The 26328-nt window shown below is 39.0% G+C and overlaps 1 protein-coding gene across 1 annotated transcript; it reads right to left on the reverse strand.

Annotated features, from left to right (window-relative positions):
• Window positions 1-1115: 1115 nt before the first annotated feature.
• On the reverse strand, window positions 1116-24562 carry CWH43 (cell wall biogenesis 43 C-terminal homolog; the record flags this gene model as incomplete). The annotated part of the gene is made up of 16 exons (XM_084285753.1): window positions 1116-1203; window positions 2707-2862; window positions 3925-3986; window positions 4622-4766; window positions 6959-7108; window positions 8068-8203; window positions 9299-9404; window positions 10658-10737; window positions 12730-12855; window positions 15998-16252; window positions 17463-17551; window positions 18753-18954; window positions 20314-20468; window positions 20603-20719; window positions 24050-24245; window positions 24520-24562. 16 exons carry the CDS (start codon window positions 24560-24562, stop codon window positions 1116-1118), a joined length of 2106 nt encoding a protein of 701 aa, XP_084141879.1.
• Between the last annotated feature and the right edge of the window lie 1766 nt (window positions 24563-26328).

Raw genomic sequence — 26328 nt, forward strand, 5'->3', positions numbered from 1 at the left:
CTTGTGCTTTGGTGTCTGACTTCTTGAGAAATGACCTGATTCTATTTTTATAATCGTTAAAAAAAAAAAAAAAAAAAAAAAAAAAGAAGGTGGTTTCAAGCTTTTATGTTTATGAATACTATTTCCTGCATCTCACATGAATGTTCATGTTACAAGATAATTGTAGAGTCAGCCTGTGGAAAATATTAAGTAATGTGGCAAGTTAATGTTATGTTTTGTACATGCTGTGGAAAGGCAGACCTGTGGCTGGACATAAGTCAGAGCTAGCATCAGTGCATGCAGCAAGAAGTGGGGTTACTCAGCACCACTGTGCACTGCTGGTGCCAGCACCAGCAGCTGATGCAGGCTGTGAGAAGGGAGAGACCAGGACTACTGGCATCTGCAAAAGAAAACTGCTGAAAGTGCAAGAAATAAAAATTACAATCAACTTTTGTCTCTTCACAGAAACCTTGTCATGGTAACCAAGAGTTTTTAAATACATTCTTCTGCAGTGTGCCCGTGGGTCATAAACAATAGTTATTCAGAAATACTTTATCCTCTTTGTAAAAACATTGCAGTGTCTAATATTTTATTAAAGCCTGTAAGAGTCACAACCTTTTCACCAATACTATAAATATCAATCTGCAAATTGTTCTATAAAACCAAATTTCTTTAAGAATAAAATACAGATTGGCAGCAGATTCAAGTCAAAAGTGCACACAGTTGTTTAAACATAGTTTTTGCATATTTTTGCACGTAATTTTTCCAAAGAGCTACCAGGAGAGGAAAGGGGTCACATCTGAAAAGGATAGGTCCATTTAACTCTGAAACAGTACAGTATAGGATACGTTCAATAAGATTGCAGAAGTTATTCCAAATCAAACTCCCACCCATGCCTGGATGCATACAAAACACGTCTGCCCCGGGTGGATACCAATTTATCAAAACGTTTGCAACTTCCCTCTCTTACAACGATGACAACTCATTAAAGAAGAGAGTCACCAACTATGACACAGAAGTTCGGTGTTGTACAGCATGGGAGTTCCTCCTTCTTAAACAATGTAGTCTTTTTGGCTGCTAGGTCAGTTTCAAACAACAAACCTTTGTTGGTCCCAGTGATATGTTATTCTCTCATTCTAGTTTGTTTGCTTAAAATATTTAGGAGTGCTCATATGAAAGTGGTGAATAAGCTCATAATTATGTCCATCTTTGTAAGATCCAAACCTAAGAAAAATATTCAACAAAGCAAAATCATCACAACAGGATTTAACCCACACAGTCAAGTCATGCATTTCTGTAGTATAATTAATATTTGTTCTTAATGTTCTAGATAGCTTTTTTCAGAAATAGACCATAATCCTACTTACATATAAATCATAATCTATGTCAGCTAACTAGCTAGAGGTCTCTGAGGATGGAGACATTTAATTACACTGATTGGATTAATGCTCCAGGCACTCTATAAATGGAACTCCAGCTGACAAAGGTGAGGGGGGTTTTTATCCAGTAAAATCCTGCGCTCTTTAACTTTTTTCCACTGACTTCAGTGGAGATAGTGTTTTGTTCTCCACAGTATCCAAATACTCAGCTCTATGGTCAATATCACAGATTTTTATTTGAAAATTATGGTGAAAATTGTATTTTTTCATGCTGTATTTAAACCTGAAGATTTGGACCGCTGCCTACTACAGTAGATGGATTTGCAGAAGTAAAACGTAGTACTTCTGCAAAATATCAGTGTTAAGTAACATGTAGAAATAGTACCATTGTGCTTCAAATGAACTAAAATGGGAAAAGGTTAAACTTATTGCTAAAGATTACCATTTTTTTCTGCTTATAGGCAGCCATAAAGAAATCAGGAACAAAAAAAATAGTCTGTGGTGAAATCAACTTTGAAAAATTTGAAAGTGTAATTCTAACTTTGGGCAAGTTTCATCATGTGCAAAAGACTAGGCAAAGCCCTGCTTCAGCAGGAAGCCAGTGACTGAGTGGTTAACAAAAAGTAAGTTCAACTGTTTGTGCATATAAAATATATATATTATATATATTCTGTATCGTGTAATGTAGAAATAAGTTAACTTAGTAAGTTCAACACTGTTGGAAATTGTCACTTTGTGGCAACATCTATCTCAAACCTCCTGACTCTCTGCTGATATTTGATCCAAAATAAACACCTTTCTCCATGTTTCTTTGTTACGTAATGCCAGTAGAAAAATAACATCAGCTTAAAACCTCGTCCTTTTTTTTTCTGGACATATGTAACAAACTGCACTAGGCATTCTGTTTGACATTTTCATATGTTATATTCTATATTAAATACTTTTTGCATAAGTATTTTAACACATAAATTGTATTTTGTGTTCTAAATAGTAGAACATTTAAATCTACATCTAAATATTTTAAGGTCCTGATCCTCCAAGTGCTGAGAAGCATGGGAGATCTCTCATCATCTATAAGAAGAGTTACCACACCACTTGGCAAATATCCCTATCAAACAATCTCAGAAATTAATTATCTGGGTGAAATAAACATTACTTTCAATTTATGGTGCAATGCAGCAGACAGATTTTCCCAAGGCACATTCCAAGTTAATGGTAAAAATGGAATTACAAATCAGAAGTTATTGCCTTCTAATTTGGTACGGACCAGTACCTCCCACTTTGAGAACTATTTTGTTCCTTGATGTCATGTACATCATCCCCTTAACTTCTTAGGAGATATACTGACCTGGGATTGAAATGGATGTCCTCAGGAACTTGGCTGGGATCAGTAACAATTCTGTCATTATCAACATAGTTATCTAAATCATCTGGGATCCTAAATTTGGCCATTTGGACTTCTGAATCGCTTAAACCAGCGTGAGATATGCGGGCATAGCCCAACCTGTCAGATTCAAGAAGAGTTAGCTTGAAGAATAATTCAAAGCAGTCTCACCACATTCTTAAATCGTGTCACTTTTTCCCAATCTTATTATTTAACTTATCGATGTAACTTTTCATGTCAATGAATCTCACCTTCCAAAATCTTAACATGCTGCATAAACACACTCATCATAACACAATGTCGCAAGCAGAAAAACTGAGAAAGTTTTAGCGCTTGACAACAAAAATAAATTCTAGAGATAGGAAGTTAATCAGTTCTTCAGTTTTAAAACTTTTCAGTTTTAAAATCACAGTTTTAGCATATGCATATTCATGCAAATTCACCAACTTCACTGAAGAAATTCTGAAATTCAAGCATGAGCGACATGAGCCACTAATAAAATGAGATTGCAAATGTTGGGCTATTTCTACTCAATACAGTTACTTAAGACAGCCATCTAGTTTACCGGGTTTACTCCTGTTAACACTGCAGAATTTACATAGTTAATTTGGAATAAACTTAATTACATTCTGGAACATACATCACCAAGAGAATGATTTACAAGGAGCTTGGTATTTCCAAGACGTGGAGTGCATGGGTCCCAGCAGACCAAATGCTTCGATATGGGTTTACACAGTCAAGATTTCCACTAAATCCAGCATAAATCTTGGTTCGATTAGATCAGCATTTTGCTTGAACAAACCCTACAATCATAGTTTATAATTTGTATCTTCTGTGTCACATACAAATTAGGGCTTAGCCTTCACATTTTAGAGTGATGCTGCAAAGCCAGAGCTTGGATCTTGGAGAAAAAAAAGTATTTTTATGTTACCGAAGCAGTTTAGGTCTGAAGGCTTTTGATACAGAAGGATGAAACTCTAACGCTGCCTTTGCTAATTATATTTGGAAGTACACCAATTATTTTTGAGATCAGTGTTTCACATTATTTCATAAGATACCTAACTCTCCATACACATTTGTTAAGTGATGTAAGACTCTTACACAATTACCTACAGCAAGGTCTAAAATTTATTGTCATAAAGATATTTAAAGCAAATTTCTAAATGTTCCTCTTTAACATACCTTATTACTCCTCGATACATAATATAGCTACACCACCTGTCACGATCTGTATTATCAATATCCTATGAGTGAAAGAAAAAAAGAAGTCAAATAAGACAGCTCTCCTTATGTTTAGGCTTTAAATCAGCTACAGAACCAATGTATAAACCTGGTGTAGAAAAGTGTTTTGCCTAAAATGCAATAGCAAGGTAAAAAATCCACTATGCTAGACACAAACAGATCAGACTTCATTACACCTCCTGACAGACAGCCAAACTGCAGAACTGTTTTAAAACAAAACAATCACAGAACTAGAGGTTGGAAGGGACCTTTTGGGGTCACCACTCACAACTGTATGCTCAAAGCAACTTCGAGCAAGTTACTCAGGACCTTATGCAGCCAAGCTTTTAAGATCTCCAAGGACAGAGATTTAACAAATTCTCTGGGCCCCTCTTCTCATGCTTGACAATCCTCACTGTGATTTTTTCTTCTACCATCTTATTGACATTTCTCTCATGGTAGTTGGAGCCCACTGCCTCTTATCTTTTCTCCACATAAATCCATCTTCTCTACAGCATTTCATGAGGCAGCTGAAGACTGTCTCTGAAAATCTGTGTGCATCTTCTTGTGTGTCTAAGTTACCACACTGCAACATTAAAATGAATGTTTAAATATACATTATCTCTCACTGTTGAAAGAAGCACTACTTTTATATTACCTGGACATTTCCATTTTTTATTAGTTCAGTATAATCTCTGGATCCAGGAGCTGAAGTGATGTATCCTAGGAATACAATTTGCTTAGAGCTAGTCTTCAACAACTTGGAAACGGCTATGGCCTGAAGTTTTCTGTCCAAGTCCTCTCTGAAAGAATTGGGAAAGACTTTAACATACATATATTTAAGCCCAGATTCTGTCTGGTATATCACAGCACACCAGAAATGAGTCTGACACCTTTTTTATTCCCCAGTATTAGAGAATATGGAAGTTAACAGCAAGCTTGACGATTCCAAATGATCACCATGTTGAATAAAAGCCACGTGGTAGTGGTGGATGTAATCACGGCTCTCTTCCTAACCATTATACAAGCAGCTTTTTCTATTACTGTTTTGTTTTTTAATACCTATCTCATTACTAGGAAATGTGAGTGTAAGTTCTTTTGGTTACCTGAGGCTGTGTCACTGCCTGCACTTGAAACGTAGTTGTGCTAGTACAGACTGTCTGCTGCATAACAAAGAGTTTGTACGCCTACAAAACCTTTTACTTTTCTGATGGACAGATCATGGTAAAAAGTAGTCTTAAAGTCTAAGTCACGTGATTTATGAGACATAACTTAAGAGCTGTGTCATCCCATTAACACTTAGAATATTTGCCAGGTATTCTCCATCTTTTTAACAAGATTTACCCAGCAGTTTCAACATGACCAAAAGTGACAGTGTAAGCAGAGCCTGGTAGCATGAATACTGCACTGAAATCCAGTTCCTGTCCTTGGATTTGTCATTATGCAAAGATGCTTCTCTTTCCATGATTCTGCACTTTGAACAGTTGCACAAAGCATATTCTCTTCTGTATTTTGGTAGACTGGGCTACATAGCATTGAGACAGCAAGTTGAGAAGACAGGGGCTGAAATACTGTGCTTTTAAATAGCAGTCTTCTGAGTGGGCCAAATGCGTAAGAGAGAAGGAGCAGATGGAGAGGAGATAAAGACCATTTCAGGAAGCCTGACTTACGTATACGTAAAGTTGTCTGCTCAGCTAGCTGCTCCTTCTAGACATGCCTCTCGAGAAGATGGGTTCTTTTAAAGGACACCAATGACATATTCCCACATTTTAGAAACAGTCTTAAAAAAATCCCCAGTTATCTAGTATCTTAGTTTATGTCATTCTAAGCAGCAACGACAGATGAAAAACAAGCAGTTGTATATGGCATTTAATTATAAAATCCATTAATCTCAAAACACAATCTAATTTGTCCTTGTTTCCCATGTGTCTCCTCCTATTTTCTCCTTCATCTTTATCTTAGCTCTCTGTGAGAGGGGAATACAGAGCTATTTTCTTATGCTTTGACAAATAGTTTCTCAGAGAGGCAAGTCTAATAATCTGTGTGAAGCACAAAATGGAATTTCTTTGTAGACTTCAGATTGGGAGTGGTTCCTGACAATTATATATGCTTAGTAAAAGGGGATCTATAAACTATTTGCATGCTTGCAGCACAGCTTCTACAAAAGGAAAAGGAAGGAGGAAGCTTGGTATGGGATAATGAGAATTCCTACTGCTTTCTGAGCAGCTTCTTTATGTATTATACTCTGCACCCAATCCATAAATTTGTCTCTCTGTAAATTAAAACAAATTAAAAATAAGTGACAAACATAATTTTAGATATTGCAACAAATAGGAAATACAACTACGCGGAGCATCACAAAACTATCCCTTATTAATATTCATTACACAGTAACTCAGACATTGCTTTAAAGTAAAGAGCTGAAAGATATCCCTTAGTCTTTTTCATCACATATTTGAGTTACTGATATAATAATTCTTTATTTCAGAATCCAGAGGTCAGCTTTTATATTTCCAGTTTCATATAGTCAGAAAGACACTGAATGTATATTTTTGTTGTTTAGACACTGTCCTTTCTTGGAGGCATCAGAATTATTACTTTTTATTTTAATAAACATCAGTTGTCCATTCATGCTAGCTATCCATAACTATCTGCACTCAGTGTGGAATATAACGGATGCAGAAAGTCAGAAGGATGCTCTCATGGCCTGAGATGTATCGGTAGCCCTGTTCCTGTTTTTGCAGAACAGTCTTTTTTCATATCTCTGTTCACCTGGATATTAAGCTCAGCCAAGTTTTGCATGACAAATTCATCCCTTAAAAAAAGGCTTTAGAATTTCTAACTGCTAGTTAGATCGCAGTATTTCCTCCAATGTGTATTGCTAGAACCAGCACCACAGCAGATTTTAAAGAATACAAAAGAAACCCCAGAAGTTGATGACAATTACAATTAACTTAGCACGACATACGTAACAGGAAATAAATAGAATACCCACTCTTCATTTCCAAAGTGAGCAACAACAAAATCAACCAGCTTCCCAGTGAAATTGACAGTCATGGAGATGGCAGGTGCAATCTCTCCCTCTGGAGATGGAAGAAGGTGGTGGGTAGATTTTACAATGGGATACCTTGACAGTGCCATAATGCTACATGAAAAGAGGCAAAGAGTTACTTTTTCTAACTCACAAGCATCGCTAATCTGAGCTAAGCAGATAAATGTGACCAAAATAATTCAAACCATCTCTAGAGGATTTTTCTGAACTTAGATTTGTTTTTGTCTAAAATATTACTTAATCACACATCTAAAAAAAAAAAATAAAAATAATCAAATTCATTCTAACCCCAAAATAAATTGGTAACAAAGGTGATATGAGTAGGTCATGAATAGTGCAGGAAAAAAAAATCGCATTTAGTACCACATAAAGATACAGGCTCTTGAAGAGGAAAGTTACTGAATTCTTCTCACATACAGGAAGAATAAGGTAGCCATTGCAACTTCACTACAAGTTCCACTTACCACAGAGATCTGCAAATCCCCCTAAAAAGCCATCACATTATAAGCCACTATTTTCCAGACTGCAGAAATATTCAGATATCCAACTGGTAGTTGGTCAAGAACACAAAAGTTCTGGTCAAACAGGCACGTGCCTTTCTATGTCCATTTCCCACCATATTTCCCAAGCTGAATTTAATGAATTCAAAATTTGTAGTTACTCCAAGTGCAGTTACATTTTCCAACTGCTATCACATGTTGAAGGCTGAAATCTAAAGTTCTCAGAGCTGACAAGAAAAGGGAATCAGAAACATAATCTGAAATGCCAAACTTCCAAATCCAACTTCCAAACTTCCATTAAGGGCCAGGCTGCCATACTCTGCATCACCAATACCGAGGCAGCTTGCAGGCACAGGCACCAAGAACTGATCACTTTTAACAAACAGAAAACCTGATCTGCATCGCGTTGTAAGGCTAGGGAGTCAGAACATGTTCTTAAAGACAAGCTCCAGCAAGTGATTATGGTGATTACTATTTCAATTACTCTTTGTCTGTGTTCTAGTGGAGTATTTATTTTCATGTACTGTCACTGTGCATGTAAAGGTGACTCACCCCCAAGTATGATCTCTTGTGCTTGGACCAAAATCTGTGTAAAATCCTAGTCTTTCTCCAAGCCACATTGTTGGATCGTTGTTCCCAATAAACGGTTTAGAGGCATCACTCTCCAGAATAGTGATGAAATCCGCACCTAAAATGAGGGGAAAAAAAAAGAAATCTTTACAAATTTATAACTACAACCTACAAACACAAATCATAAATGACTACAGAATGCACTTATTTCCCTTTTGATTACACAGGGATGGACACAAGTCCTTCAGGAGTCAATTGGGGCCAGTCTTACGCCAGCAACAAACTGGTGCCCACACTTCCAGTTGCCACAGGCTACACAGCCTCTGATGGAGATATCCTCGTGCCTGGATGCCAGAGCTCCTCCCTGCCACATAACCAGACACACAAGATTGCACTGTACAGCTGGCCTGCACATATGTAGTGTGGTGCATTTCAAAAGCATTTAGGTATTCTGTACATACACAGATTAACAGCACAGTAGGGTGTCTACTGCTTTCAACTTAATGAACAAGCACTGCACAGTACATCTGCATTTACCTTCATCTGCCAAATCTTACTCCATTCCAAAGGCTCGTGTGCAAGAGGAAGCAGGCTGCTGCTGCCCAAACAATTCATTAGCCTGCAGCAACTTGGCACTGGCACACAAGCATGGCAACAGAAGGGTTCCCAGCTCCAGTGAATTGCAGACTACCCACAGCCATCTCACTTTCTCAGGGCACTGATGTCCCTCCATGTTTACATACTGAGGTGTTGTTTTGCCACCGGACAGGTTCTCCTACAGATTTAGCTGCCAGGAAGACATCTGGTCCCTGAAGGAACCCAGCAGCTAGAAAAGGCCTGCCCATGCCTGAAGGAAGGTTACCTATCATTATTTCATTTGTGCAAAGCATTTCTGTATAGATAAGTGACTCATTAGCAATATAAGAGATAACAACACAGCAAAAATCAAACAAACAAAAAAAATACAGATAGTGAAGTGTTTCCAAAAACCTCTTTAAATCTAAGAAAAAATGACTGCCACTGTAAATAGCTTTTTAACTGAAGTGATTGAACTGGAACAGCTAGCAAATTCAGGAGAAAACCATGTAAGAACATGGTTTTTAATGTTCTTAAATTAACGTAAGAACAGACTCAGCCAGCTAGATGTTCTTGCTTCTCTCTGTTTCTTCATATGTAGCCTCTCACACATAAATTAAGTGGGGAAAAAAGTTACCTGTCTGATTGAGCAAATTAGCTGATCCTTCCAAATTAGACCATCCTTCATTGTCATATGCAAATCTAAAAGGCCAAATCATAGCAGAGAAGTCTCTTTTTGGAACCTCAAAAAATAAAATGCGAAAAAAAGTTAATTATGGTTTGAATTCCACGTACATTTACAGTCATCAATATCAGATACATGGTGCCATAAAAGATACCCAAGAGGGGATATTTTAACCAATATATTTTCCGAATAAAGCTGTCAAGATTACAAAAGTCTTCAGGTATTTTTTAGAAAAATCTGTGCTGTTATCATGACGAGAAAAGTCACTGAAGTTAAAATTAATTTGTACAAGTAACAGTAAATATATGGATATGAAAAAGACCAAGAATATTGTCATCTTTCTCAGATTAACTACCTATTTTCTGTACTACAATCCTCAATGAGTTTTAAAAAGAAAGCCAACTGTATACGCGCGCACATACTTTCTACTCAGCTCTCATCATCTTTTCTGCATCTTTTCCTGCATTTGTCATCAGAGACTTCTCTAAGAAAGAAATTACCAACAGGAAAACATGTCAAGAGCAAGCTTCAAATAACTATTTCTGGATTACCACCAAGAAAAAACAAGTTTAATTCATAATTGCAACCACTTGCATCAAAAGTTTAATTTTACAATAGCAAAGTCATGGAATAGAAAGGTAAATTTATGTCTGATAAAAACAGCTCTAATTTTGAGTTAAAATTACTAACTATGTAAACAACAGCTTCAGACAACTTATAAGTAACTTAATTGCTAAACTTTGTGAGCATGAAGCATCTGAATTGTTAATGTCTCTGCAATACTTGATTTTTTATTAGATAGGAAACTGAAATCTTCTGATTTTTATCCAACTTCCTTAATTAGCCTAATCTAGGTCAACCAACTTGTCAGAGAGGTTCAGTTCAGACTTACACATATAAATACGGAAACAAAGAGTTACCTTCAGCTGGAAAGGGCCTCAGAAATTTATCCAGGCATACCTCTCTGATGCAAGATCAAGCTGCTAATGGTATTGACCAGTCCAGTTTTGAATATAATTAAAATAAACTAGTTTATAAAAGTAGTATTCAAATCAAGTGTATGAGGCAAGAACCTCTCAGCTTTCTAGAACGTTTTTATTTCCTTCATAGCAGCACAACAAACCTCCAAAGACCCAAACATTTCCTGTATTCAGCATGAATTCACAAAGAGAACTTCTTGCATATTCATTTCTGAATTACTGCTGCTGAATATTTGGATACTGCTATAAAGACAAGAAACAAACCAAAGATATCACAAGCACATTTCACTGTATATTTGAAAGTTACCATCTTCACAAACACACTACTCACCCCTTGGCCCAACTTCTTCTCATAAGCTTTATAACGCAGACCCAATCCTAGCAAACCAACACCAACAAACAGCCACAACACTTGAAAGAGAGAAAACACAGAAAAGTTTATTTTAAAGCAAGAGGAAATAAAGTTCTCATTGCAGTTAAAAAGAACTGAATATACGGTCATTCTAAGGTGTGCTACTCATAGGATGGGGAAAGTATATATTTAAATTTCCACACATGACAGTGATAACACCATTCCAACGTCGTGTACTAAAGAATATCGCTATGTGTGCACATACACACTTCCATTCTCCAAATCAGCAGACACAATACACCAACACTGCCTGGAATATTTGTGTAAAAAACATACCTACCGAAGAAGACATTATAGGAGATAACAGCATCATGTAAACTTTCCAGTGTTTCCCTCATAGTGCTCCAGATATGCATCTATAGCATGCATCTTTTATTTTGCATTAACATAATGTGTGGAATAAAATTTAGTTTACTTCACAAGCCACTAGATGTCAGAAAGATATGATCCCTGCCAGACCTCCAGGGCAGTTCTTGTTTAAGTACCCGTATTGATGGGTTTTTGGAAAGGCACTGTGGCTTCACACAATGCAAATTCAGAGCTTTCCCATTGCTCCTGTAGCCTTCCAAATAACCACGGTGGACACTTAGGAGCTGTCAGTGTTTGGCACGTTGCAATTTGATGAAAAAACTCCTCTGCAGTTATTTTGTTTATACGGTGGCATACAGAATCTACAATGACTTCAGTAACCCCAGTTTATTCTTTCATCGAATCTTTAAACAGACGTGTAATTATTTTTATGCGAGTTTACTGGAACAACTTTGTCAGATTTAAATAAGTTTCACTGTGGATGATGTCAGAAGGACGGACACGCTGTTTGTATTAGTAAATGTTAAGCAAATTCATAGTCTGTCAGATGCAAAGGTGCTTAAAGGGGAAGCTGAGAAAAAAATACAAGTCTGAGCATGATGGGGAAACGCAGAACTTACTTTAAAATACTGTCTGTGACAAAGCAGAGCCTTTGCTCAGCTAATTTTCTGAGATTTCAACCGTATGTACTCATTTTTGTGGAATGTTTTTAGTGTAGTAATGTTTAAACCACTTGCACTGGTGCTCACATTTCCTCTAATACACAAATGTGCTTTGATATTCTTCTGGCCCTTGAGTATTTAGGGCAAACAGCTTCACAAAGCTTTCAGAAACAGCCCTGTAAAGCAGGAAAGCACTATTGCCTCCAATGTCCAAACAAGGCCAAATGAGGCACACAGATGATAGACAATTTGATCCAAAATCACAGAAGAAAAAAAAGATACAGGAGCATGAACATTTAGCATCCTGATCTCTGTGGGGTTATCATGCCCTAGCCACTAGCCATTTTTTTCTTTTACTAAATTTTACAGTATCAATAGAGCAGAAAAATGCTGTATGATTTCTCTTTTTTTTTAAAAAAAAAAAAAAAAAAGTTAATAATGGAAACAAATCTGAAGTTTAAATAATCATAGCCAAATACTTGAAAGCATCACTTGGATGAATTCCAGAGGTTTAAAATCCAAAATGAAATTAAAATATTTTAGTTTCTTTTCAAAACCTAAGAAAAGAAAATCAGACCTGAAACATACTATCTGGAAACTTGACAGGCAGATGACAGAAGTTTCACGACAGGCCTGGTCTGAACACACAGCCAGGAATCAGGGTGGTCATTCACCATCAGCTCTGCAGGACTCCCACAGAAGGGCAGTCATGTCAAATAGCAGCTCCATCCACATCCCACCCCTTTGCCAGCCAGCTAACACAGCTCTTTGAAGGGCTGACATGCCCAAATCAACATACTGAATGGGCTGGCAAGTCTTTCTTCTGTGTACACACATGCAATAGATCTCACGATACAAAGAGACTGGAATCTGGGCAATACCAACCTCAGCTCTGGCTCTAGAACCAGCACCAAATCCCACCTTTCTAAAACATCTGAGCAAAGCACTGCACTGCTGTTCTCTTCTTCCTCAGGCAGTATCCTTAGAGTCATGGATGAGAGGGAGAAAAATTATACTTACAGAGTTTAATATATTTTTCACTCCTTTTGAACAGTGGCTTTTGGTTGCTTTTCACTTCAAAAATGGAGCTAAGGTCTTTCTTGGATCCTGTTAGAAAGTCTAGCCCAATGCATAACATAATAAAACCTGTAAAAATATGTCATTAGTTGTTTTTTTCAGAGTTTTAGCAATTAAACATAGCTCATATATGCATCATTTATAAACTCCCAGCTGCTGTGTTACATTCAACCTTACAGCTTCACCAACAGAGGCAATTCAGTCAGCACCCAAACAGACAAATGCCATACCAAATGTAGTAATGCGGGCAACACGAGATTAATTGATAGAAAAAAATCTAACTTATCATTGTCAGTATTCACCTCACCTATCCCTGCAGCACTTTGACATTAATAGTGTTAATTTACATTGTAGCATTTGCTGCCACAAGCACCGCTTCCAACAAAATCGGCTTGTGACATTACGCATGGCACTAATGACAAATATTTCCAAAATGTTATTTCAAAGCAGTAACACCGCAGGAAGGATTCAAAGCTAAAAGAGGATTTAAAACTCCACTGAACACCTATCCTACACAAAACATTATTCCACAGAACATTTAGCCAGCTAACACAAAGGCTGATTTTAACAGCACTGCAGTACAGTTTCGTGGTTCTAGGCCAAAAAGGCTGGCGCACAGCGGGCAGGACATGCTAAGTACTTCCAGGCTCCCACTGACAGCTCCAGCTCTCAGATCAGCCCAGCGCTTTTAAAGTTTTCCAGAATTAATCCAGACAAGGGCATTTAAGTAACACTTATATATTACAATTCTTGCAGCAACAGCTTGATGAAATATAAAGATATTTATTGTTGATTCTAGATGCCTGTTAACTCTGCAAGTTTAACTGCTTTGTCACCAAGATAACAGTAACATGTTTTTATCCAGGCACTCCAAGAGCAACTGCTCAACAGTTCATTCGGACACAGTGTAAGCAGACTGCAGCAGGACGGGAGGCAGCATCTTGTATTCTTTTCCTCCACAGCCAAGAGAAGTGGCTGTGCTTTTTAAGAACAGACAACTAAGCCCACTTATACATTTTAAAAGCTAGTTAGGCTTCAGGGCACTAACTGTTGCAATGCACCGTGATGGTATATTTTCTTTTCCATAGGTAGTGCAGACTAATATTACAACCTCTTATCCCATCCCTTATGAGCTACAGCATTCCATTACCTGCAAAGAAAATGTGGGAGCCTAACAAACTGGCTTAGAGCTCTGCTGGGAAAGGTCTACATCCTCAATACCTGTTTGTTGTAATTAACTATAGAAGTCATGTTTTATTTCAGAGATAGAGCTGAATATAACATAACTGTTCCTCGTTATTTCCTTACTGCCCTTACTTGCTATGTTAGGTGTAAAAGTTTGCAAACCAGGAAGCTGGGTCTAGTCTAATGAAGAAGGGGGAACAAACAAACCTTTCTCAAGGGGAAACTACTTCAAAGGCATTCAAGTCAATGGACAAGCAGGGCTCCAACCCCGAGCATTAGGGCACATCACAGTGAAGTAGCACAGAAGTTTTGAACAGAACAATCTTACTTTCATCGTCACTTCTCCCAGTGCAGTTCCCTACCCAGACTGCGGCAAGAGAAAGGCAGGATATTGGACAGGAGGAGAAAGCAAGAAACAACACTTGCACCTGAAAGAAAGCAGAAGAAAACAAGCAGTTTGCCAGAAAGGCAGGCTGTAAGGGAAGAAGCACAGCAATAAATACTTAGCCTCACGGTATAATTTGTGTATCTTTGACAGCTACGAGATGCCATCAAAAAGCCAGAAATTGGATTCTCAGATTGAATAAGCTCATGTAGTGCCATCACCTGAGAGAGGGTCAGCTCACCAGTTTCTTTCAGCCAAAGAGAAAGTTAAGGAAGGCCATCTCTGTGTTACTATCCCATGATCCAGCCAGGTGACTTAATCATCAGTGTATTCAAAGGAAGTGACAGAGAGGGTTTTTGTGTAATAGCTTTTCTTTTGTCAAAGCATTATTCAAGAAACATTTGACATTTCTCTACCATGTGCTTTCTTCCTATAACTCCAAAAAATAAAATGAAATGAACTGAGGCAACCTTTTCTACAGACTACCCAGATTGCTTTCAGAACACAGAAAACTGCAACAAATGTAATGGAGCACTCCTCAGAACACAACAATCTGAAACTGGAGTGATTGCTGTAACACGTGAAGGACTACACACAAACTAGGAACCTGGACTGACGGAAAGGGGTTGCAAAGGCACTTCTGAAATCTGAAACCACTGAAGCAACAAGTCAAACTCGGCATTCCTTAATCCTTTCAAAACAAAATATAGGATGATGTGTCACATTCTCAAATGTGCCATACACCTAGTCCAAGACAATGTTTAGGATTGTCTCAGTATGATTGGTGAAATATGCTACTGAAACACATTCATACCTTTTTAAAAAGTTATTTTGGAGACAAAACCAGAAAGGGTTGGTTTCCCTTCTACCTCCCCACCTTCGTCAAGGGAACATTTTGCTAAAACCTTTATATTTGCTCACCTCAGTTCTTCCTCATTGGCAAATACCTGACAATTTCCTTTCTTCTCCCATCCCCCTCCTGTTTCTCTGCACATTTCTGACACTGCAGGACTATCAACGTTCCTCCAAACTTGCTGGTATGTCCACACAGCATAAGGTACTGTTACAGGGAAACGAAGCCCAGGTCTCAGCTGCAACCTAGCTAGATCAGCAGGATGCTGTACTTAGGTCCTCAGAGCAGGACTAATTAATGCACTGAATTACATTACTGGCAACATTTCACAGCCCTCCTAAACCCCTGAGTTTCCAGCGACCCCATTGTTACCTGAGGTACCAAACCGCTATCAAAGGCAGCTAGCACACAGGTGCAGTCACACCCTGAACTGCAGAGCAGCCTTATTTTTAGGGTGACTGATTAACACATTTCTTCCTCAGACGTCTACTTAGTTATCAGACTTCCTTTTCACTTTTTCATTTTCCCTCAACTAAATTCCATCTTCTGCCCACATTTTAAACTATTTCTAACAGTAAGAAACAAAAACCCACTGCTTATTTCTTTTCTTTTTGTGTGTGCACACACGTTTTGTTTGTTTTTCATGTCTCAATAATTTTCTCATAGAAACTCTTACTTTAGTAAATCAAACAGGAGCCGAGCATTTAGAAAAACTATACACTAGGTACATTTTAAACATCTGAGGCTAAAACAAGCATATTACTAGTAGTTCATAGTCATGAATGTACCTAAAAGAAGATGGGAGCTTTCTCTGGCATAAATTCCTCCAGGAACAAATTTATAAGCTGTACACCATACACAGAAGAATAATTCAAGAACATAGGCAAACATGGCTGCACTCATGGCTTTTGCAGGATGCAGACAGCTAACAAAGTGTCCAGCCAGCTGAGGCCACACACACATCGTAAAGACAGCAAGAATGTTGCCTGCAACAGCAGCACTCCAGGTCTGTAAATACAGGAGACCAGCTGCAGACGCTATACCTGTGAAGGGATAGAAAAGAACAGTGAGTCAGTCAGCTATATTATCTGCACTCTTCTTCTAAACATTCTCTCTAGGAAAGATATTTTAAATGAAAAAATGAGTCTGTGAAATATAACTGTGCTTTGCAGACATGAGAACTGTACCACTAGAAGGACAGTTATTCCCAAAAGCCAAAACCAGCCTCTCACTTTTCTCAGAGTTCTTTTCAAGTTTGCTTCTTGAGCTGACAACAGTGCAGCAAAAAGACTGCAAAGAAACATCACCAAGAGCCGTATTACAATTCGAATACAGATCTCTGAAGCCTAACACCTGCACCTAAAGGTAAATTATTAGGGCAAGCAATAGTTCAAGCATTGCCAAACTCTTGTGTCTTTACTGAGACTTTTTGAATGTTTGATATTTGATTTTGGCTCCCACAGAGAAGTAGTCCTAAGAGAAATGCAGTTTGCATTAAATTCCTTGTTTTAAGGCTGCAGAGAATAATTCGTAAGTGTTAGTTCTTGAATGCTCTAAAAGACAAGGTGAATGAGAAAAAAGCAAATCATAATGCATCGCATCCTTTGGAATCCATATGTTGGGTCCCAATTATTACTAAACCTTTGTAGAAAGTACTGCTTTTTCTTCTTGATAAAAAGATCCAAAAGCAATAAGCTAAAATAGCTAAGAAAGAAAAAAAAAAAAAAAAGCAGACTCAAAAAAAAAGACAAAAACATTTATACCAGTAAATTTCTCTTAGAGGGGCTTAAAAATTACAACAAACTGCATCCGTGCTGGGAAAGTATAGAAAAAAACACTTCTCCACCAGTCAAGAGCATAATAATTTCCATCTCTGACTTGTTCCACGGCATATCTATTCCTTCCAACTGAAAATGATGTCTAGATCCAGCATTCGGATTCTCCCTTTTCCCATCACCCAAGACCTGCTGTATGCAGACTGATTCACAAATCCAGTACTTCAGCACAACTGTTTCAATGTTCATATTATTTTGCTGCCCGGAGACCTCGGCAGCTAAGGAAGCAGGTGGCAAGCTTGCCTTTAGGTGAACTGCTTTTTATTCTACAAGGCAGCGAGTATGCTACAGGCAGTGACAGAGAAAAGCAAGCTCTGATTAACGACTGATTTCTCTGACAAGCAGCATAGGGTGCAAGGGCATGACTATAAGGAATAAGGTAATAGAAACAAAAATTCTGTTCCAGATTTGCTCCTACCTATAAGAAACCAGGCAAAATTAGCAACAGAAGACCAACTCCAAAATGAAAGCATCAGTCCATGAGCCAGGCCCAACAGAACTGTACCTCTGATACAAAGAAAAAAGGAAAAGAAATTGTGCATTACTATAATTTTATAAACACCTGACATTCAAAAAGAAGCTTTTAGACATACAAGTGAGGATGGTTGGTATTATTCTATAATCCTTTTATTTTAAATAGTTCTCAATTTCAGCACAAAATACCTTCATCTCACACCCTGCTACATTAGTTCCCCTTTACTGGTTGTAAAAAGCATCCAGAAAATAATGGCAGTTTATCATAGTGTATAAGCAAGCTGTGTTCAGCAGCAGAAGCTTATCACTGAAGTACTGGGTACAAAAAGAAAAAAAATAAAAAAATCCCTCAGATCAAGTGAGAGGGAGGAATCCCCCCTCTGAACAGAAGAATTTTCTTCACTTCAAATAGGAACCCTGCAGCATCTAACATTGCTCACAATCTTGAGCAGCTCTTGTGAGTGCTGATTCCAAACTATGAACTATCTCACCTGCAGCTACACAGAGTTGATTATCAGAATAACTAATCTATTCTCTTTCTAGATTTTGGAATGTGAGGGAGCAATTCACAGCATTAAAACTATATTCTTAATGCCTAAAACTTCTAGAGAGGTATATTCTTTAATATTGCACACTTTTTGTTCTGTTGTTGTTTTGGTGTTTTTATCTGCACACATCTCCAAGGTGTATTAATTTGTACAACTTTTTCAGTTAAGACAACAGCTAAATTCATTTACTGCCTGTTGTATATACACCTCATTCATAAGCCCTTCGACTTTAGTCCTAATTTAAAAATCATTTTGCAGGGTGGCAGATCAGGTTTTATTATTGTTGAAATAAAAATCATTCTGGAATATAGAACATTTAAGATTTTTTTTTTCTTTATATGCAATGCTGAGAAATATCTGAAAACAAGAAGGAATAAGAAGGAAAATGAAGGAAAGGACTGAGTGAATACTCCTAGCTCTCTATCCACAAGCCCTCTGCATGAAGTCCCTTCTGTTCTATACAGATTTTTATACCATCATCCTCTCCCTAGTAACAAAGCTCCTTCCAATAATGCATGGTAATTTAATGCATAAGTAATTTAACATGTCTGTCCTTTTCCTTTAGGCAAAAATAAGCAAAGTTAATTGATCTGGTTGAGTTTTAATTTGTCACCCACTATGGCATTGGGTTTTGATTACTGTTTTGTTCAAATCATTAAAAACAAAAAACAAAAACAGGCACTCACCCATATGGATTAGGATCTGGACCTCTGTGTGGATGCCCACTTACTGCCCATCTAGAAATTAGCGAGACCTCGCCAAATATCCATACGGTGAGAAACATGAGGCTGCCAAAAGCAATTCCTGACAAAAGCCAATGAGGCTGGGAAACAGTCTCTCTAACTCCATTCCCAGTACTGTTTGCTTCTTGTTTCCTTTTGTCTCCACCTAGATTAAGAATAGGAATATAGCTCAGCAAAGTGTCAAATAAAAGTAAAAAGGGTTATCGAGAAAAAGCAATAGCCAAGATTACAAAATTACCAGAATAAATTACTGGCTCAAACACAAAAGCTAACTTATCTGATCATCCATGAAAATTGATAAGAGAAAAAATCTCCTAGAAAGAGAAAATATTTGTCAGGAAAAGCTACTGACCTTACGTGTAGAAAAATGGCAACCTGCTCATATGACTCATATGATTATCCTTCATGCTACTGGGATTTAAATTGTTAAATTGGCTTTGGAAATCAGCAGAACAGTTATGAGAATTCATTCAGAGGACTCTGTTCTCTGAAACTCTAAGCTCCGATCAGAACAAAACCCGTCACTTCCAAAGAAGCCAGAAAACTCCCTTCCTTCTCTTCTCCTTTTTCCACGCACTTGAGATCATCTAAGGAGATGATCACTTGAGACTCACCTAAGGAGAAAGCAGTGCCTTTAGTTGCATAGACATTCTTTTGTCACCTAGGAATAAGAGATTCCCTTCCTAATTTCCTGCAGTAGATTCCCTTCCTAAATTATTATGAAAGTGGAGGCTTAGTTTGTGTCATGCAATACAAGTCTACAAACAATACACACGATGACAACTTATACCCACTTACACATATACAAGGTTTTACCTTTCAATTAATTCATTCAGGTTACACTGAGAAGGAAGGCACTTCTGAGGATTTAACATGAGCTGCCCTAACTAACCAAGCCAGCCTTACTGTCTTCCTTGGCAATGCTACCTTCACAGTTTTAAAGAAAGCATTTAGCCTATGACAGCCCCAATTGCTGTATAACTGGCCAGACACTCCAAGAACTCGAGCAAATTTTGAACAGGGAAATTAGCACACTCTTCTATTATTTTTTTAATGATTATTTTCCCACATCAGCTGTTCTTGTTCTTTGTCTTGTCTCTGTCAAAGAAAACACATTGGCAGAGAAACTGAAACAGCAGACTGAATTAAGAAAATAACAGTGCCATGACAGATGTTTTCTGTTGGAGAAAGGGTAATCCATTCTGGGTTTATATGTCTAATATTTCTCTTATAGGTCTCTTATTTCTTTGTTTGTTTTACTGCTGCATTATTGATACTGCAATTAGTTGGTATTTCCAACTTACTACAGCTTGTATGAATTGTGACACTGATTCTGCCATGTTAGGGGAAGATGAAAGCACTGTTGTTTGTAAAGTCTACACTGCTTGTGCATCTGATCTACAAACAGACAGCTGAGGAAAAAAATGAAGGAAAAAAGGGAACACATGGATAGTTTTCCTTTAGGATGTTTTCATAACTGTTTTCTTTGCTACAATGCCCTTACCTGAATAGATTCGCTCCACCACTGCTATACAACCAAGTGTCAGTATAACTGTGTTGGCAGCTTGTGAGCTCCAGACTGGGTTCAGTGATGTATACCAGATGCGAAGAACAAGGAGCATTATCTTGCCCAGTATGAAGCCCCATATCCTGATGAACCTATAAGAATCAGTTGTAGAATACTGATGCATTTGAGGGTAAAAAAGATCTTATTTTTTGAGGGAAAAAGAAAGCCCACACCTTTTCAGATGGAGAGATGTCATTTATCATGCCATCGGTATAAAAAGAAATACCTTTGCAAACTGTTTCCTGACCACCACGTTACTGTTTGAACCAGCAATGAGGAAGAAACACCTGCAGACAAGATGAGGAGTCTTATCGGAGCATTCGGTGCCTGGTACGATGCTAAGCTGCCTACAAACAAAGACAGACACACAAACAAGTTCCTTTAATGGGCAGCAGAGATCAGGTAATAAGGACTTCCTGTGCATTAGTTCAATCTTGTTTGTAACTTGAATGGCTACACCACTCATCGGAGAACATGTGGCACTACATACTTTTAAACAAACCAAAGAAAGGTTTGGATAGGCACTGGGTGTCTGTGACATTATAGCAGTTACCACAAAAAAATAATAATAAAAAAAATATTCTCCAAGACCCCAGTGACGTCTTAATTTAAATACTTATGGTCAAGTATCTAAGCAGACAGATATTCCAGAACCAAGCACTTGCACAAAAACCATGCACAGAAATCAAAAGCCATAAAACTTGATGTTTATCCTTTTTAGAAAGGAGCAGCCACCATACATTGCATAAGGATTATTAGAGCATTGGTCTTACTGGTGCAAAAAAGACATTCTATGGCCCAGAATCCTGCTTCAGAGCCAGCAGCAGCAGCCTGTTCCATCTTGTTACTGAGAACTGTGACTCCTCCAGCCCCTGAAGGAGAGGCTGCGTGTGCATCTCCCCCATTTCCTGAGGCACAATGACCTCACCTTTATCGGCAGTTTCAAACTCAGCTAGCAGGTTTGCAATCCAAGTGAGTGTGGGTCATGCACATTCTCATAACCTCTCAGTCAGTGTGTTAAATTCTGGCCCGGTGACAACGTTTGACTAGCAGCAAACAGCAGGAGAAGCAATGCAACTTGCTAGCAGCCATTTGCTAAGAAAGTATGAGTCAAACATCATGAGGCATTAAGCAAGGAAGGGTAGAAATGGAGCTGCTGATCCTGGCAATGCATGCTGGAATCCTCCAACTGTCTATTTCCGCATTCTGCTTACAGCAAAAGATGCAGAGCCAAGAGTAAAGATGTCAAAATGAAATGGCCAAGAGTAGTGAATGACGTGCTTGCATGGACTTCAGCACAGGTTGCGTGTACAATGCACACAGATTTATTTTGCTATGTTGTGCTGAAATCCACAACTGCCTCTTCAAATCTTTTGTCATTTGTGCTAGCTGGATTAACGCTAGCATGGGACTGCAACGCTTACATTGCACACACCTTGGGCTGCTCAGCAAGTACACCCAAAACGTACATACATCTATCCAAACATGTAAGTCCACTCCATGTGTTACCTGAAGACATAGATTCAAATGGACGCTACCAGAAGGTCTGTTTGTTGTTGTGTTGTGTTTTTTAAATAGAACACAAAGTCAAGTAGCGTGAAAGGATACAGAAATCAAAAGATAAGCTTCAGAGAAAATAAATCTTCCTGAAAAGATGAAAAGAAAGTGAGCAATAATGTTGGATAAAGGAAAGTCTTTATCATTAAACAAAAACAAAAACAAAAAAACCTCCTAAATATTCTGGTAAAGAGTGAGAATTACCACTAGCTGCTAAACTCATTGCTAAGGACAAAGAGGGTGAAGAACATGCTTTTATGTCTTCCCCAAATACTGACTCTCACTGTAGAGCAACAGGAAAGGTGAATACAGTACAGCAGAGCTGATAGAGAATATGGTGTTGAGTTGCCAAGGGCAATATTAGGAGTGTTCAGGAGATGGAAACAGCAGGAGGACATGGTCTCTGTGGGCTTCAGATACCCTAGGCAGGAGTGAAGGGGAGATCTCATCTGCATATAGCAATGCTCAGGTTAGTTCTGCCTGAGGATGCTCACAGCTTCAGCCTCCCCACGCTCTGGAGTCCTCCCACAACAGTCTCCACCAACACATCCTTTCCCCAGATAATTACCAAAGGCACTAGCTTCTTGTTCACAGTTGGTATCATCAGGAGCCCCTGATGCAGGTAAGCAAACATATAAACCAGCAGACTTTACACACCACTGCTCTTTATCTAGCAGAATGAGAATTACACTCACTTAAGCAATTTCAGTCTCTTTTGGCAAAGTGAACTAGTAAGAGCAGCAAGATGATCTGAATGACTAATCTTAAATAAACACGGCAGATTTTGCATTGCTGTGATATCTGAAGGAATGCAGAATGCAATTTGAAATGCTTACACGTTGCTACTAGGCTCTAAAAGCAGATTTTGTAGAAAGCAATGCACTGAGCACTGCTGCAGAAAGGTGAAGCATAAGACTGCTCACTGAAAAGCTTATTAAAAACATAACTAAAAAAAGTATTAGGATGGATAAGATGGAAAGAGCAGAAAATGAAAATAACATGGTGAAATTACTCTTCATCTGAACTGATGACACCAATAAGCTGTGTTCTATTCTAGCAAATTTCTAGAGATAAGAAACAGGAATTCTCAGAAAATAAAGAAAGTCATGCGGAGAGGGTATATAAGATCATCCTGTTCTGTCTTCTACCAGTAAAGGAGGAAAATCATACGGAAAGAAATTCTCTGGTTATCATCTTATATTGATAAATGACAAGTCAGGAACTGCTGCTTCGGAAAGAGGCAAGACATCACTTAGCAGCAGCATTTTCCCTCTATGCAGGATGGATACCCTCATCTCCTCTGAGTTCATCCAGGTGTTGCAAACTCATTAGCAATAACCTGCTTCTGAACTTGGAGGTAGCTGCCAAATCTTCTCCCAACAAACTTCCAGAATATCAACAAGAGATAAGACTTGTGCTAGTCTGCTGAAGACAAAAGAGGGAATCCCAGCAAGTCTTGGCTGAGGAAGGGGCATGTGCAATGGGCTGTGAGGAAGTTGTATCTTAAATTTAACATCAAATGTTCTTCTGCCTGTGCAACTGATGGAATATAAGAGTCATTTCACACTCAGGATGAGCCTATAACCCCAGCAATACGCTACAGGCACATAGACGCATTTAATGAAGAAAAAAAAATAATTCCAGAGCTTCAAAAGTAAATGTATTAAAGAACATTTCACTTGCAGCACATTACATTTATATTACATAGCCCCAAGCTGTTCTGTAACACCTCATCTCCAGCCATTGTCAGAGCCACAGAACTGCTATACAAAAAGCACCTGCTCTGCTCTTCTCCATGCAATATTGACAACTTTTTCCTGTTGGGCATGACTTGTACTAATTTAAAAGCCTCTAGAAATACAAGTGAAATGAGATTTGCCTTGAATTATGCAGTACAGGTCTAAAAGCCAACATAATGGATGCAAACAATATTCCTCTGGCCATATCCACAGGCTCAAGAACAAAAAAAAACAAAAAAGAAATGCACAAGTTTGTGAGAGCAAGAACTTCTTATTCCCGTGTCTTTCCAAAATCCTCTGAGTCCTGAGGCAATTTGCCATGTTTACTGTTATGCCTTGATAAGAAGATGGAATCTGTAAGTCACTGCAGTGCATACTTACCAACCGTAGTCAGTCTCAGAAGGGCCAGGATGTACTTGTTGTTAGCCAGCCTCCAAAAAGGACCGATTATCAAGAGTACTGGAGAAAAGAAGGCAACTGCAAAAACTTCTAGACCCGTGAGTGCCAGCGTCTGAAGGGGGAAGTAATAGATCATCGGTGGCAGAGCATGGTAAAGAGACCATGAAATGTAGCCTTCAAAATAAAGAAAAAATACATTGTACGTTTTCTACAGCAAGGCTTCCTGGAGATTACTAAAAATATAAAACATCATATAAATATCATATTACTAAAAATACCATCGTTGATCCACTCCCAAGGGGTGATCTCAGGGGCGCCCCGGAGCCCCCGGCTCCCCTCAGCCCCGCCGCGCCCCCCTCGGGGCGCGCCGCCTGCTCCGGGCAACCCCCGGCGCTGCCCTCCGCGGCCGTGAGGGGGGGAGGCTCGCCCCGGCCCCGCCGCCACCTACCGAGGAGGCTCTCGGAGACAGCGGCCCTCCACAGGGCGCCCATCGCCTCGCCTCGCCGGGGGCTTCGGCCCCTCCTCGCCCGGGAGCCGAGCGCCCGGATCGCCTCAGCGCGGCCGCCTCAGCCGGCACGAGGCTGGCGGGCACCGGGCGCCACAGCGACGCCTGCCGGAGTGCCCTCTCCTTCCCCTTCACCTTCACCTTCCCCTTCCCCTTTCCCTCCCGTGCTGCTGAAGGAGAGCACTGACCCACACCACAGCCCCCAGGGTGGCTCTGAAGCTGGGCAAGCCCCAGCAGAGGTGCAGCTGGAGGTGCTCAGGGTGGCCCGGCACGTGGCGAGGTAGCGCCGTGGTGAGGGGATGGCAGGATCAGCATGATGTGAGGAGATGCTCGCTTAAACCAGGAGTTCCTTCATAGAAGTCACGCTTTGCGAGTTAGAAATGGACGGCCCAAATTTATTCTTCACTGCTCGGTGACAAGAAAGCGTGAGCAGATCTTGCCTCAGCACTGAAGGAACATTCACCCACCAGCAAGCACGAAAACAAGCAAAGGATTGCCATTCTCTGGGGAAAGCTGGAGGTGACTCACTTGCTGCTTGCATAAATACAAGGTTGATCACCCCTTAATACACTGGGGGTGTCAGTGGTGTCTCCCGATTAGCACTGTGCCCACCTGAATGAAATATCCCCAGACTAAGGGCTCCTGATAAGAAATACTGTCTGCAGAAATCATCTCAGCATTTAGCTTGCTGAGGTTTCTGGGTTGAGGCTGAAGCCACAGTAGTTGTCAATTTTAGAAGAAACCCTCCATTATACAAGCCTAGCCACGATCACTACAGCCAGCCTATGGCAAAAGGATTACATAAACAAAAGCTAATTTTTGTAATTTCATTTTTGGCATAAAACATAAATTTGTGACTATGAACTAAGAAGTGCTTTTGCTGTTGGAATACATTGCCTTCTTAAGTTCTATTAATCTTCATACATTACCCTAGGAAGCTGCCAGCTGTATCTTATCATTTCTGTTAAAAAGCTGTACCACTCTATATAAACCTTATGATAAGCATTTTATTTGCTTTGCCTGTGAAATTTTAAATCCATAGGAGTAAATTTAAAAATAAACAAACAAACAAATAAATAAATAATGGTATTTTGATGGAAAAGTCAACTTCTCTAGGGCAGGAACAGTGAGACTCAGGCTTAACGGCTCTCCTTCTCTTTTCTTCGAGATCCATGTCACTAAATGCTTCTTTCATTTGCTTTATTTGAGAAAATGTCGCTTATGGCTGGTTTAGGATTATGCGAGTGATGACACCATTTCATCTGGCTGTGGCATGACGCCAATGGAACATGTAAGGTGAGATCAGAGTAAACACAGAACATGGCTGCTTCTGTAGCTGCACAGCACCAGTGTGCTGCTCACAGGACATCCTCAGCTAATAAATATTTGAAACAATTTTGTAAGGCTTTTTGTAATTATAGTATCTTGCTTCATTGTTCAGGAGTGGAGTTCCAGCAAAACTAGACACGTTTGGAATCATGAACCTGACGTGCTTATGTGGCTTCCATTAAACTCATAATTCAATGAAAATAATGCAATTCCTGGCAAAGTTAGCCATTGTATCCTGAGTAATCTCTCGATGAGATTCTTAGTAGCTACTACATTTGGCTTCAAACATAACAAAGTTACAATTCCAGTTCTCTTTGTAGAGCTGACAAACAAACAGGCATTTGCACTTGGGATTTTTGAAGGGGGATTTTTGAAGTCTAATGTATTTCGAAATGAAAACAGATGTCTTAAATATAAGCTTTC

The sequence above is a fragment of the Netta rufina genome (genome assembly GCF_964035555.1).
Source record: "Netta rufina genome assembly, chromosome: 4".
Classification (NCBI taxonomy): domain Eukaryota; kingdom Metazoa; phylum Chordata; class Aves; order Anseriformes; family Anatidae; genus Netta; species Netta rufina.